General features: G+C 42.7%; 1 protein-coding gene across 4 annotated transcripts in view; it reads left to right on the top strand.

The window, feature by feature from the left end:
• Window positions 1–15,878, top strand: part of tp53bp2a (tumor protein p53 binding protein, 2a) — a 50,683-nt gene that overhangs the window by 13,494 nt on the left and 21,311 nt on the right. For 3 of the 4 annotated variants that reach the window (XM_084153391.1, XM_084153390.1, XM_084153389.1), the window contains exons 2-6: window positions 2,638–2,785; window positions 4,116–4,229; window positions 9,853–9,923; window positions 10,496–10,597; window positions 15,626–15,794. In XM_084153391.1, the coding sequence (XP_084009517.1) occupies window positions 2,638–2,785; window positions 4,116–4,229; window positions 9,853–9,923; window positions 10,496–10,597; window positions 15,626–15,794 (604 nt within the window). Of the gene's footprint in view, window positions 1–2,637; window positions 2,786–4,115; window positions 4,230–9,652; window positions 9,734–9,852; window positions 9,924–10,495; window positions 10,598–15,625; window positions 15,795–15,878 lie in introns of those variants that run through there. The other variant, XM_084153392.1, reaches the window with a different exon arrangement.

The raw sequence follows: 15,878 nt of genomic DNA, 5'->3' as shown, positions 1-15,878 counted from the left end.
AGGAATTTGCTATTATTTTTTTTTTTAAACAAATCTGCAGAGAACTGGAATAATAACAAGAGAACACCAACAAATACAATAGGGTTTCATCCAGATTTTCTGCTTGAACCCCTAACAATTCTGTATTTATGAACTTCATTAGGGGAGCTGTCCCTTTGAGGTGAAAGTTTGTGAATGATTTATTTGTCATTCTTAAACCTTTCCCTTTATCTGGGGTGGTCCTTTAGAGGGTGTAGCGTGAACCACTGTGACCCTTTCATTTAGGGTAGCTCAATTGGTAGAGCATGGCGCTTGTAACGCCAGGGTAGTGGGTTCGATCCCCAGGACCACCCATACGTAAAAATGTATGCACACATGACTGTAAGTCGCTTTGGATAAAAGCGTCTGCTAAAATGGCATATTATTATTATATTATATTATTATTATTATTAACCCCCCATCACCCTACTGTTGTAAGCCAAGCATGATCTATGGCTTATTACTTAATTATTCTATAAAGTGTCCATTTGCATCTGTATTTAACCAAGCTACTTCTTAGGTCTGGACCACCTAGATTGTCTGCATTATCGGCAGTGATTTTGGTTTCTTAGACCTGAGCATTTAAAGAAAGGCTAGAAGAGAACAGTTTATGGTTAGAACGGACTCTTAGAAGTATGGCTGCTAGGGCTGTGACGATACCAGTATCGCAATATTTTTTCCATGCCAAAAATGAAGACACAAAGCAGACCTAACTCTTTGGTCCTTTAAAAACCTGCTGTATGTAAAATATTGTGTGCTATAGCTTGGAAAATAAATACATGTGACTCTGGATGGCAACATAAAGATGTTTGTTTCCAACATTAGGGCTGTTTAACTAAATAAGTTAAATCTGCTTCGTGTTTTGTTTCCTTGCCACAATACTAACAAGTATCACGATACTGGTATCATCCAGGCCCTACTGGCTACCTAGTTAGGACAATGTCCGTGTTCTAAAAAGACAGGATAAGTGAATGCAATGTAGTTGATGCCTTTTTGAAATCTGCTCTAACCTTTCTGGTGCTCTCACATCAAGCGACAAGGAGAGGAATCCACTTTAGACCATTGAGATGCAGTGATGTATGTGGAGCCCACCTATACTGTAGCCTGACTTTATTTTCACTGAGAGTGCTGTAGCTGCACTGCCCTCAGCCTTTCTGCCTGGGTGATCTGAATGGCCCAATGTCCCTAATGTAGCCCTCCTAGGCATGGCTGGGCGGCGTATTCTTTACTGTGGTAAAATGAATAGTATACTGTTTCTACATCACTCTTGTAGTCTAACCAAGGGGCATGAACTGAAGAACAAACTTGACCCTACTGGCAAACCATCTCTTTGTAAGACGGAGAGGCCGCAATGAGGCAGCGTTGTCATTAGTTCAAGCTGGAGGTAACTACTGATCTAGAATCAGATACCAGTCCCAAATCCTAACCATCAAAACATCTGACAGTGGCTACAGTATTTCTACACTTCAAATTTTATTTATTTAAAGCGCTCTGCTGCTAGTTAACATTAGCAGGCCATCAGCAGGGGAAATGCTAGGTACTCTACTCCGGTTTCCATGTGGATACAGAGGAACGAGGGCACAGACAGTAGGGCCCTATAAAATCAGTTATATATTTTGCCTGATTCCGTTTTGTCTTTTCCAAAATTCATTTTTCTGTTTGGTTTTTCCAGGTTTCTGTTTTTGCTAGTTTCAAGTTTTTGATCTCAAAATCACTATTTATTTATAGAAAAACAACAACGATGCTTAAACCACATCAGGAGACTTTTGAGGTTTTTGAAAAATCTTAAGACATTTTGAGTTTTGGGTGTAGTTGCACTTTAATTCACCAGCCAGAGACCATTATTTGGTTAGCTATGTTTCTCTAGTGCTCATGTGATTGCAGAGTTTGCAAACCAAATGGCTACTGGATTATTGCAAATAATCATGATATAATCCTGCCATGTAGTTAACATTTAATTTAGAAGGTTTTTGGGAAAGGCTTTCCATCTACCAGAAGACGGTTATCATTACATTAACATCATTGCTGACGGCTACACAAAGTGGTAGACAAAAACGCACACACAGATGGGCATTCCTGTGCCGTTGCCTCATCAGAAAGTTGAAGGAAAATACAAATCACTGATGCATTTTATTCATGTCATATGATAATCTTGGGCAAATTAAAGCATTTTCTAATAAGTTCAATACATTTAGTTGATTTCCTGCTAGGTTAAATACATTTTGGAATATTGTTGAATTCCGTTTTAATGTCTGGATTCCGTGATTTCGTCGGTGTTCTCCGCAACACGGATTTTAAAGGGCCCTAAGACAGTATGTTGCTATCAGTGGCACGCAGGCAGGTGCAAGGCTTTTAGATGCCTATCACTGAGAGTTAGATATGCAGCTCTGATAGCCTTGAAGGTGTCACTGTCTTACAATATTTATTGTTTTTTTAGGATAACTATTTTTGCCATGTGTCTTATGCCTCAGTGGGCATCTCTAGCCTTCATCAACTCTGATCATAACATTTGTGAAGTTGTTTATGTGAGCAGTAAACATTACAGTATGGTGAGATGAAAATGTTAAAGGATGTCCTCATGCTAATATCCCATGTTTGTCTCTTCTCTCTGTCCTCCAGATGTTCCTGACAGTGTACCTCAGTAACAATGACCAGCATTTTACAGAGGTGCCCGTTACCCCAGAGACACTGTGCCGGGACGTGGTGGAACTATGTAAGGAGCCCGGAGAGACTGAATGCCACCTGGCTGAGATGTGGCGCGGATCTGGTGAGCCTCCTCCCCCTTTACGCCTGTATACGCCTGACAACTAACACCCCTATGCCTGTCGTTTAGGCACCTGGACTAGTAACAATACCTATGATCTAGTGGTTATTTGGGAAAAACACATCTTGTCTTATAAACAAACCCCAAGATGATATAGAACATAGGGAGAGTTTTGAGAGAACATCCTATTTTTGAAAGAACACAGAATAAAAGTGGGCTGGCTGTGTGCCAACTGGCCAGACTTGATGCTTCCTCTGAGGAGCTGGTCTTTATCTGTGTTGTCTCTGATGCTAACAAGCTGGGTGTATTATCTTAGTAGCCCACCACACAGATAACACATCTCTCACAAGTCTCTCAAGTGGAGAAATAAGACTTCAGCCTTGCACAATCCCCATTGCCGCTCTCCAAGCATTCTTAGAACTCAAGTACCTGGGGTTAGAAGTGGACCGTTTCCATGGTTGTGTGTGGTTGCCATGAGAGACTGGGTGCCTGTGTTCCGGCTGGTGTGCCTCTGTGTCCTTGAGGGGAATATTTTTACAAGTACTGAAGGGGAACCAGATGAATCTTGCACCTCTTTTTACAAATATGTTTTATTCTTTAGGTTTAGCTAATTCCAACAAGAAAAAACAGGCCCTGTGTGTGTTAATACTGTTCCTTTTTTGTTATAAGTGAAGGCATGAGCGAAGTGGTTGTAACATTTTAAATACATTGGTGCACTAATCAACCATGTGTTTAGTACTTCCGTGTAATGAAGAGAAGACAAATGATGTTGTTTAGAGGTTTGAGTGGTTAGGCCTGTTGGATCAGCGCCAGGTCAGCTGAAAACATGAACAACATATCATTGTCCTTCCCTGAGGCAGCACCTCTCAGGAAGATGAAGTAAAAACAGAAGTCTTGATTTAAATGCATCTCCTCAGAATGTAGACTAGCCCAGTCCAGTCAGTCATTGTGGTCTGACCGGATTAACAAACCTTGTCATTAACAACACGTCATACGACACACACCTTGAGTGCTTTTCCTCTGAGACAAAATGGCTGTTTACATTTACATTTATGTTTGTAACTCCAATGTAGGCTTTGGATGCTGGATTAGCAGTCCCATGCGTGTGTTTTTTAATTATTGCTGCGCTTGTCACTTTAGTCCATGCATGTAAAACGCATTAATACTGATAGACGGGTTCAAACTAATGTTATAGGGGGTGACAATGTCAATATTTCCAAGGCCTGGGGGGTGCACTGCTTCCCCAAGCACCACTAACTCTGTTCTCTAACCTTTTAACCTGTGTGTGTGTGTTCTCTAGTCTAACTCCTTCTTCTCCCCCCCCCCCCATCAGAGCGACCGGTAGGAGATGGGGAGCGGATGCTGGACGTGCTCCAGCGTTGGGGGCAGCACAGAGCAGAGGTGCGCTTCTTCCTGCGTCATGACCGAGCGCCCAGCAGAGAATCTGGTGAGTTCCCAATGACCTGACAGGACAAAGTGCATACAGAAGAACACAAGCACGCCACACAACACACACATACATTTCAAATGTATTTCAATTGACTGATTTCCTCATATGAACTGTAACTCAGTAAAATCGTTGAAATTGTTGCATGTTGCGTTTATATTTTTGTCAGTAACTATATATACATACATACATACATACAACAGATAGTGTAAAGACAATCTCAGACACAGCTCTGTAATCAATTACATAACAAGTTGTTAGAAAGTAAGTAGAAACCCAGACGGCCCTCCCTCCCCACCGGACAGGGATTGGGCAACAGAAGCCTAAGACCCCCTTGATCCTCGTATGCCTCTGGATTTCTAATACAATGCTTCAAATTCCAGACAACCCTTATTTAGCATAATGCTCTAGGGCTGTCACTGTGAAGGGGTGTTCAAATCACATCCCAAGAAGATTGTTACTACTTTATTTTTCTTCAGGGACATAAAAACTAGAATTGTTGTCCACAAGGTTGTGTGGATCCTCTGTCCCTAGTTGCGTAATTCCTAAGCCCTCTACCACTCACTGCTTGTGTCTGGCTCTGGGATTAGATGGCCGTTTTCCTTTCTGGCCATCTTAGCCTGCACTTGTTTTCCCGCAAAGTTAGCTTGTTTGTACTTAGGCCATGTCTTCGTAGTTAGTAGCCTTTTGATGGCCTAGGATTGGTTAACTTAGCATTGTGTTCTTTCCCACAGAGTTAGTTAGCCTTGTGATACAATTAACTAGCTAAGCGTTGTGTTCTCTCCCATAGGAGAGAAAAAGCTAAGCTATCCATCTCTATTTACTTTCTTCTTTCTCATGAAGCTTAGCTAGCTACCCATATAGATAGCTATTTCCCCCATTACGTTATAGTGCTAGGAATTGCCAGGGACCTCACGATACGATGATATCGTGATACTTAGGTGCCGATACGATATTTATTGCAATGTATTGCGATTGGTATTGCAATTTGATGTTCCAAACATATTGCTCATTATGTGTCTGCTGCAAAGAGACAAGGGAGAGCATGTGAAAATGAGTTTATTCATATATACAATGAGTGTACAAAACATTAGGAATACCTTCCTAATATTGAGTTGCACCCCATTTTCCCTCAGAACAGCATCCATTCATCAGGGCATGGACTCTACAAGGTGTCAAGCATTCCACAGGGATGCTGGCCCATGTTGACTCCAATGATTCCCACAGTTGTGTCAAGTTGGATGGATGTCCTTTAGGTGGTGGACCATTATTGATGCACACGGAAAACTGTTGAGCGTGAAAAACCCAGCAGTGTTGCAGTTCTTGACACACTCAAACCGGTGCACCTGGCACCTACTACCATGCACCTGGCACCTACTACCATACCCTGTTCAAAGGCACTTAAATATTTGGTCTTGCCCATTCACCCTCTGAATGGTACATATACACAATCCATGTCTCAATTGTCTCAGGGCTTAAAAATCATTCTTTAACCTGTCTCCTCCCTGTCATCTACACTGATTTTGAAGTGGATTTAACAAGTGACATCAATAAGGGATCATAGCTTTCATAGGGAAGATGTCAAAATTATTAAATAACACATTAAACAAATCAAAATATATTCTAATAGCCACCCTTTGCCTTGATGACAGCTTTGCACACTCTTGGCACTCTCTCAACCAGCTTCACCTGGAATGCTTTTCCAACAGTCTTGAAGGAGTTCACATATGCTGAGCACTTGTTGGCTGCTTTCCCTTCACTCTGCAGTCCAACTCATCCCAAACCATCTCAATTTGGTTGAGGTTGGTGGATTGTGGAGGCCAGGTCATCTGATGCAGCACTCATCACTCTCCATCTTGGTAAAATAGCCCTTATACAGCCTGGAGGTGTGTTGGGTCATTGTCCTGTTGAAAAACAAATGATAGTCCCACTAAGCCCAAACCAGATAGGATGGCGTATCGCTGTAGAATACTGTGGTAGCGATGCTGGTTAAGTGTGCCTTGAATTCGAAATAAATCACAGACAGTTTCACCAGCAAAGCACAATAACACCTCCTCCACCATGCTTTACGGTGGAAATACACATGCGGAGATCATCCGTTCACCCACATCGCGTCTCACAAAGACACGGCGGTTGGAACCAAAAATCTCCAATTTGGACTCTCAATTATGTTGAGGTCGGGGGATTGTGGAGGCCAGGTCATCTGATGCAGCACTCCATCACTCTCCTTCTTGGTAAAATATCCCTTACACAGCCTGGAGGTGTGTTGGGTCATTGACCTGTTGAAAAACAAATGATAGTCCCACTAAGACCAAACCAGATGGGATGGCATATCGCTGTAGAATGCTGTCGTAGCCATGCTGGTTAAGTGTGCCTTGAATTCTAAATAAATCACAGACAGTATCAACAGCAAAGCACCCCCAAACCATAACACCTCCACCCCCATGCTTTATGGTGGGAACTACACATGCGGAGATCATCCGTTCACCCACACCGCGTCTCACAAAGACATGGCGGTTGGAACCAAAAATCACCAATTTGGAATCAAGACCAAAGGACACATTTCCACCGGTCTAATGTCTATTGCTCGTGTTTCTTGGCCCAAGCAAGTCTCTTCTTCTTATTGGTGTACTTTAGTAGTGGTTTCTTTGCTGCAAAGAAACCACTAAAGGACACCAATAGGAAGAAGAGATACGCCATCCCATCTGGTTTGGGCTTAGTGGGACTATCATTTGTTTTTCAACAGGACAATGACCCAACACACCTCCAGGCTGTGTAAGGGATATTTTACCAAGAAGGAGAGTGGAGTGCTGCATCAGATGACCTGGCCTCCACAATCCCCTGACCTCAACCTAATTGAGATGGTTTGGGATGAGTCGGACGGCAGAGTGAAGGAAAAGCAGCCAACAAGTGCTCAGCATATGTGGGAACTCCTTCAAGACTGTTGGAAAAGCATTCCAGGTGTAGCTGGTTGAGAGAATGCCAAGAGTGTGCAAAGCTGTCAAGGCAAAGGGTGGCAATTTGAAGAATCTCAAATATAAAATACAGTTGAAGTCTGAAGTTTACATACACCTTAGCCAAATACATTTTAAACTCAGTTTTTCACAATTCCTGACATTTAATCCTAATAAATAATCTTAGGTCAGTTAGGATCACACTTTATTTTAAGAATGTGAAATGTCAAAATAATAGTATAGAGAATTATTTATTTCAGGTTTTATTTCTTTCATCACTTTCCCAGTGGGTCAGAAGTTTACATACACTCAATTAGTATTTGGTAGCAATGCCTTTAAATTGTTTAACTTGGGTCAAACGTTTCAGGTAGCCTTCCACAAGCTTCCCACAATAAGTTGAGTGAATTTTGGCCCATTCCTCCTGACAGAGCTGGTGTAACTGAGTCAGGTTTGTAGGCCTCCTTGCTCGCAGATGCCTTTTCAGTTCTGCCCACACATTTTCTATAGGATTGAGGTCAGGGCTTTGTGATGGCCACTCCAATACCTTGACTTTGTTGTCCTTAAGCCATTTTACCACAACTTTGGAAGTATGCTTGGGGTCATTGTCCATTTGGAAGACCCATTTGCGACCAAGCTTTAACTTCCTGACTGATGTCTTGAGATGTTGCTTCAATATATCCACATAATTTTCCTTCCTCATGATGCCATCTATTTTGTGAAGTGCACCAGTCCCTCCTGCAGCAAAGCACCCCCACAGCATGATGCTGCCACCCCGTGTTTCACGGTTGGGATGGTGTTCTTCGGCTTGCAAGCTGCCGCCCTTTTCCTCCAAACATAACGATGGTCATTATTGCCAAACAGTTCTATTTTTGTTTCATCAGACCTGAGGACATTTCTCCAAAAAGTATGATCTTTGTCCCAATGTGCAGTTGCAAACCGTAGTCTGGCTTTTTTATGGCGGTTTTGGAGCAGTGGCTTCTTCCTTGCTGAGCGGCCTTTCAGGTTATGTCGATATAGGACTCGTTTTTACTGTGGATATAGATACTTTTGTACCTGTTTCCTCCAGTATCTTCACAAGGTCCTTTGCTGTTGTTCTGGGATTGATTTGCACTTTTCGCACCAAAATACGTTCATCTCTAGGAGACAGAACGCGTCTCCTTCCTGAGCGGTATGACGGCTGCGTGGGCCCATGGTGTTTATACTTGCGTACTATTGTTTGTACAGATGAACGTGGTACCTTCAGGCATTTGGAAATTGCGCCCAAGGATGAACCAGACTTGTGGAGGTCTACAATTCTTTTTCTGAGGTCTTGGCTGATTTCTTTTGATTTTCACATGATGTCAAGCAAAGAGGCACTGAGTTTGAAGGTAGGCCTTGAAATACATCCACAGGTACACCTCCAATTGACTCAAATGATGTCAATTAGCCTATCAGAAGCTTCTAAAGCCATGACATCATTTTCTGAAATTTTCCAAGCTGTTTAAAGGCACAGTCAACTTAATGTATGTAAACTTCTGACCCACTGGAATTGTGATACAGTGAAATAATCTGTCTGTAAACAATTGTTGGAAAAATGACGTGTGTCATGCACAAAGTAGATGTCCTAACCGACTTGCCAAAACTATAGTTTGTTAACAAGAAATTTGTGGAGTGGTTGAAAAACAGTGTATGTAAACTTCCGACTTCAACTGCATATAAAACACTTTTTTGGTTACTACATGATTCCATATTTGTTATTTCATAGTTTTGATGTCTTCAGTATTATTCTACAATGTAAAAAATAGTAAAAACAAAGAAAAACCCTTGAATGATTAGGTGTGTCCAAACTTTTGGCTGGTACTGTATATATATTTATTTGTTTGTTATTTTTACAAATTGATACTTGGAGTCAAAGTATTGATATAATATTGTCCTAAAATAATATTGCGATATGTAACTATCAAATAATAGTTCTCCCCCATCACTATTAAGTTAGCTAAGTAGGCTATTCAATTAATTTGTCATAGCATTAGCTTATAGGCTAATTATTTATTCAGCGTTAGCTCAGCATGTTCTTGTGTCCCTGAGTAGTCCCCAGTCCTAGCCCATGTTTGTAGCAGATGTTGTCCAAAACTATTATGTAAGTTGCTTGGTCACTGGCCGGTGCTCGAGGGATGAAATCAGTTCCATTTGCTCTCTAAGACACCCCCGACACAAATACACACAGACACAAATACACACACACACACACACACACACACACACACACACACACAGTCAATGATCAGCCCTTCAGAGACCCAGGGTACTGTAGTAAATCCTGAGATTATGACCGTTCTCTGGGCGACACTGATCTCTTTGTGCTGGCTGAGTGGCTTAGCTCGTCGCTAACGCTAGTCAGTCTGTGTTTGTGTAACCTGCTTGTGACTCCTCCCCTCCAGTTGAAGGATCCTATTGCAGAACGTGTGTGTGTACTGTATGTGGTGTGTGTGTCAGTGTGTGGTATATAAGGGAGAGCGTGAGAGATGTTTCCTTCACTCATATCAGCTGTTGTTCCAATGAACACTTTGCGTGAGTTTCTCATAGTTTCCTAACAGGATTGGTGGCTTTTAATGTTAGTCAGGAAAACTTTTGCTGCTTTACTCTTCTCTCTGACTGTTTTTGACTGAGGTTTTGGATGTGTGTTTCAGGTGGCTCACGAGGATCAGACTCCAAGAGGAACGGAGTGAAGAGCACCTCGGATAGACGGATGGAGAATGGGGTGAGTTCAGAAACCATTGACTTTAGACAAACGTTTGCTTGGTGACCTTTTGAAATCCTGTTTTTCATTAATTCACGCCTGTACATTTCCTGTCCTATGAGTCATTGGATTAGTCAATTAATCAAACATTAACTTTCCCTCTGAATTGTTTTGACTCATTGATGGAGCTCTTTTTAACTTTTTTTACCATTTCCTCTGCTGCTCTTTGAATGCTGCTATTAGTTTTCAAACGTTTAAACCTGTAACATCTATAGCTTCCAAAGAGAAGGAGGAGCAGAGAGGGGAACAACGAGTTCAGTTACTCCTGTGTCACCAATGACGCAAAAAAACGTCCCCATATTTGAACATGACCGTGTGCTATTTACCCACATGCAGAGACTGTACTTGTCCTACTTAGCTTCAGGCCTGTCTTGACACAGATGCAAAACACACAACATTTGCCTTGGAGTGACAGATGAGGTGTTAGTATATGTACAATGTGTGTGTGTCTTACTTTGCCAATTGTTTTTTGTTTGTGTGTGTGTGTGTGTGTGTATAACTGACCGTCTCTCTCCTTGTTGTACCATGTGCAGGTGTCGGCTCCGCGGATGGACATGACTCTGGCTGAGCTGCAGGAGATGGCTGCCAGACAGCAGCAGCAGATAGACGCACAGCAACAACTCCTCGCCTCCAAGGTAACAAGGGAGGGTAGAAAGATAGAGAAGGGCGGGGGGGGGGGGGGGGGGGTTGGAAAGGAGGAGATGGGACATGGAGGAAGAAAGAAAGCGAGGGTGAGTGGGGTGGGATGAAAGAGAGAGGGAGATGCTTAGAGCGAGAGAAAGTGAGAGGAAGATGAAAGAGGGGCGGGTAAAGTCATGGAAATAAATGGAGAGGATGAAAAACAGATGAGGGGGGGCGAGAGAGGAGAAGATAAAAGGACAAAGTGATGGAGAAAAGTGGAAGCAAGGAGCACAGAAGGTGAGATATCAGGGACAAAAAAAAGTTTTTATTGAGTAGGAAGCGATTGCGAGATAACCCTTTTGATGTAGTGGTCTTGAGCAGGTGGCTTGAGGGAGAAGGGAACACACAGGTAGTGCTTAGCGATTAACCGAAATGTCGGTTATTTTTCGTTTTTTAAACAGCTAATTGGCCGACGTTGGTTCAATAATTTGAATTCCATTTAATTCAGGTTTTTTCTCTGAGCTCAATGCCCACATTGCACAGTTTCTCTAGAGATAAATCAGATCCAGCCTGAACTGTGCAATATAGTAGGGAGTTGTAGTTTCCAACAGGCCAATATTCTACACAGTTTAGCGCATAAAACGTGGTAATTAACTATACTGAACAAAAATATAAGCGCAACTATTTCTAAGATTTTACAGAGTTACAGTTCATAAACTCAGCAAAAAAAGAAACGTCCTCTTACTGTCAACTGCGTTTATTTTCAGCAAACTTAACATGTGTAAATATTTGTATGAACATAACAAGATTCAACAACTGAGACATAAACTGAAGAAGTTCCACAGACATGTGACTAACAGAAATTGAATAATGTGTCCCTGAACAAAGGGGGGGTCAAAATCAAAAGTAACAGTCAGAATCTGGTGTGGCCACCAGCTGCATTAAGTACTGCAGTGCATCTCCTCCTCATGGACTGCACCAGATTTGCCAGTTCTTGCTGTGTGATGTTACCCCACTCTTCCACCAAGGCACCTGCAAGTTCCCGGACATTTCTGGGGGGAATGGCCCTAGCCCTCACCCTCCGATCCAACAGGTCCCAGAAGTCCTCTGTAGCTCAGCTGGTAGAGCACGGCGCTTGTAACGCCAAGGTAGTGGGTTCGATCCCCGGGACCACCCATACACAAAAATGTATGCACGCATGACTGTAAGTCGCTTTGGATAAAAGCGTCTGCTAAATGGCATATTATTATTATTATTATTATTGAGATTCGGGCTCTTCGCTGGCCATGGCAGAACACTGACATTCCTGTCTTGCAGGAAATCACGCACAGTACAAGCAGTATGGCTGGTAGCATTGTCATGCTGGAGGGTCATGTCAGGATGAGCCTGCAGGAAGGGTACCACATGAGGGAGGAGGATGTCTTCCCTGTAACGCACACCGTTGAGATTGCATGCAATGACAACAAGCTCAGTCCGATGATGCTGTGACACACCGCCCCAGACCATGATGGACCCTCCACCTCCAAATCGATCCCGCTCCAGGGTACAGGCCTCGGTGTAACGCTCATTCCTTCGACAATAAACGTGAATCCGACCATCACCCCTGGTGAGACAAAACCGCGACTTGTCAGTGAAGAGCACTTTTTGCCAGTCCTGTCTGGTCCAGCGACGGTGGGTTTGTGCCCATAGGCGACGTTGTTGCCGGTGATGTCTGGTGAGGACCTGCCTTACAACAGGCCTACAAGCCCTCAGTCCAGCCTCTCTCAGCCTATTGCGGACAGTCTGAGCACTGATGGAGGGATTGTGCGTTCCTGGTGTAACTCAGGCAGTTGTTGTTGCCATCCTGTACCTGTCCCGCAGGTGTGATGTTCGGATGTACCGATCCTGTGCAGGTGTTGTTACACGTGGTCTGCCACTGCGAGGACGATCAGCTGTCCATCCTGTCTCCCTGTAGCTCTGTCTTAGGCGTCTCACAGTAGTAATAATAATAATAATAATAATAATAATAATAATAATAATATGCCATTTAGCAGACACTTTTATCCAAAGCGGTACGGACATTGCAATTTATTGCCCTGGCCACATCTGCAGTCCTCATGCCTCCTTGCAGCATGCCTAAGGCACATTCACACAGATGAGCAGGGACCCTGGGCATCTTTCTTTTGGTGTTTTTCAGAGTCAGTAGAAAGGCCTCTTTAGTGTCCTAAGTTTTCATAACTGTGACCTTAATTGCCTACCGTCTGTAAGCTGTTAGTGTCTTAACGACCGTTCCACAGGTGCATGTTCATTAATTGTTTATGGTTCATTGAACAAGCATGGGAAACAGTGTTTAAACTCTTTAACAATGAAGTTCTGTGAAGTTATTTGGATTTTTTTCGAATTATCTTTGAAAGACAGGGTCCTGAAAAGGGGACGTTTCTTTTTTTGTTTATAAGGAAATCAGTCAATTGAAAAAAATTATTAGGTCCTCAAAAAAAGGTAGGGGCGTGGATCAGAAAACCAGTCAGTAACTGGTGTGACCACCATTTGCCTCAAGCAGCGCGACACATCTCCTTCACATAATGTTGATCAGGCTATTGATTGTGGCCTGTGGAATGTTGTCCCTTTCCTCTTCAATGGCTGTGTGAAGTTGCTGGATATTGACAGGAACTGGAACACGCTGTCGTACACGCTTATCCAGAGCATCCCAAACTTGCTCAATGGGTGACATGTCTGGTGAGTGTGCAGGCCATGGAAGAACTAGGACATTTTCAGCTTCCAGGAATTGTGTACATATCCTTGCAACATGGGGCTGTGCATTATCATGCTAAAAAATGAGGTGATGGTGGCGGATGATTGGTACGACAATGGGCCTCAGGATCTCGTCACGATATCACTGTGCATTCAAATTGCTATTGACAAAATGCAATTGTGTTCGTTGTCCGTAGCTTATGCCTGCCCGTACCATAACCCCACCGCCACCATGGGGCACTCTGTTCACATCGTTGACATCAGCAAACCGACGCCATACACGTGGTCTGCGGTTGTGAGGCCGGCTGGACATACTGCCAAATTCTCTAAAATGATGTTGGAGGCGGCTTATGGTAAAGAAATGAGCATTCAATTCTCTGGCAACAGCTATGGTGGACATTCCTGAAGTCAGCATGCCAATTGCACACTCCCTCAACTTGAGACATCTGTGGCATTGTGTTGTGTGACAAAATTGCACTTTTAGAGTGGCTTTTTATTGTCCCCAGCACAAGGTGCACCTGTGTAATGAGTATGCTGTTTAATCAGCTTCTTGATATGCCACACCTGTCAGGTGGATGGATTATCTTGGCAAAGGAGAAATGCTCACTAACAGGGATGTAAACAAATTTGTGCACAACATTTGAGAGAAATAAGCTTTTTGTGCCTATGAAACTTTTTAAATGTTTTATTTCAGCTCATGAAACATGGGACAAACACTTTACATGTTGTGTTTATATTTTTGTTCAGTGTACAATGACCATAATCCATTGTGCACCTACATGCCGGTCTGTGTTTCTTTTACAACTGCTATGGAAGAGAGAAGAATGCGTGATTATGAGGTGATATACAGAGCTGCTGTTGCTTCGTGAGGTATCGCTACCAGAAAATACATAATCTAAGTGATTGATAGTATTCAGCAGTCATAAAAGTATGCCTTACTTACATTGAAGAACTACAAAATAGTGATTTTGTTAGACAGCATAGGCAGCAGCTCTATAGAGATGAGATGACTTGGAATGAAATAATAAAGTCATCAAATAAAACAAATGTAATATACACAAACAACTGAAATATTTTATTAAAGTAATGTGAATAAAGGATGGTTAATAAGTGATAAGCAGTAATGGGCAGTCACTACCATCATGGGACTTTTATTAATTGTTGTATTCTGGGTTACAGCATTCAACCCACATAATGCATAGTGTATTTAATGTATAAAATAATCGAAACCAAAATTGAAAACCATGATTATTTTTAAATAATCGAACCGAAACCAAACCAACCTCAAAAAGCACTAATTGCTCGGCAATACACACAGGAGGTGGAAAATAAGGGATAGTTGTGCAGATGAGAGCCTTTCAGTTGTGTTTTCCCCATCTCATTAACATGTGATTCTGCTCATTAATCACTATAACCATGGTTCACAATAAGGACTTTTTTCCAGATACAGAAGATGTATTGGCTGGATAAGGGCAATAGGCTGAAGCATTACAGTTTGGTTGATTTGATGGGTTTCTTTCCTTCGAGGGTTTCTGTAGTTGCTGAGGCATCTTGAACCATAGCCTCAGTTTCCACTGGTATATTTTTTTCTTACATTTATTTATCAATGCTCAAGTTTCATGGAGATCAATGCTCTTGTTTCAAGAGAGACCTGTCTGCTCTCTCTCTCTCTTACTGTCTCTCTCTTTTCTCAGTCAAACTGAGAAAAGTGATTTTTTTTCTGTTCTGCCTTTGCTTGGATCAACCCAGTCTGTTCCACGCAGTGTGCCCAGCTGTGCTGTCTGTCTGTCTGTGCTTATCCTAACTGTGTTCGTCAGGGGAAGCCAGAGGATAGCACAACAGGCTTAGGAATGTAGCCCTGAGCGAGCAGCCAAGTAAACATACCTTACCATCACCACAGATCACCTGTAAGGGAGCTGGATAAAGACAGTGTTGTGTTAAAGTTAAAACTTTCTCAGGAGATTCCTATCACGTTTATGGCGCAATGAGTAGTTCATTGTTAGACTCACCGTAGTGATAATCGGTTTGACAAATGTTGAGTTATAACTAATGACAGGTACTGTATCATTGGCAGGATAACATGCCAAAAGCACATTTCAACTATAAGAACTGAAAAAGATTTATAGACATTGCAGACAAATCACAATTGACATACAGTACAGTAGTTGTATCCCATTGGCCTAATTAAAATGAGCAGTTAAAATGATCCAGTATGCAGTCTATGAAATGATAGTTAATCACTCTGTGCAGTGGTGGCTCCATAACCATCCTGTCTTCTTTCTCCCCTACCCGGCTCCTCGCTCCCTCTTTAGGAGCAGCGCCTGCGCTACCTGAAGCAGCAGGAGGAGAGGCAGCAGGCGTCCGAGCAGGAGAAGCTGCGGCGTCTCAGGGAGAACGTGGAGAACCAGGAGACCAGGCTCAAGAAGGTCCGGGCCCTCAAGGGCCACGTGGAGCAGAAACGCCTCAGCAATGGCAAGCTGGGTGAGCACAGTGATGCTATGAATGGGCAAGGGATTGGTTGTTTGGTGGATTGATTGTGGTGAATTAATTGGTGGATTTGTGTAG

Source organism: Coregonus lavaretus (genome assembly GCF_964263955.1).
Source record: "Coregonus lavaretus genome assembly, chromosome: 36".
NCBI classification, from domain to species: domain Eukaryota; kingdom Metazoa; phylum Chordata; class Actinopteri; order Salmoniformes; family Salmonidae; genus Coregonus; species Coregonus lavaretus.
Note: the sequence above shows the minus strand (reverse complement) of the source record. Positions and strands in the feature narration are given on the sequence as shown.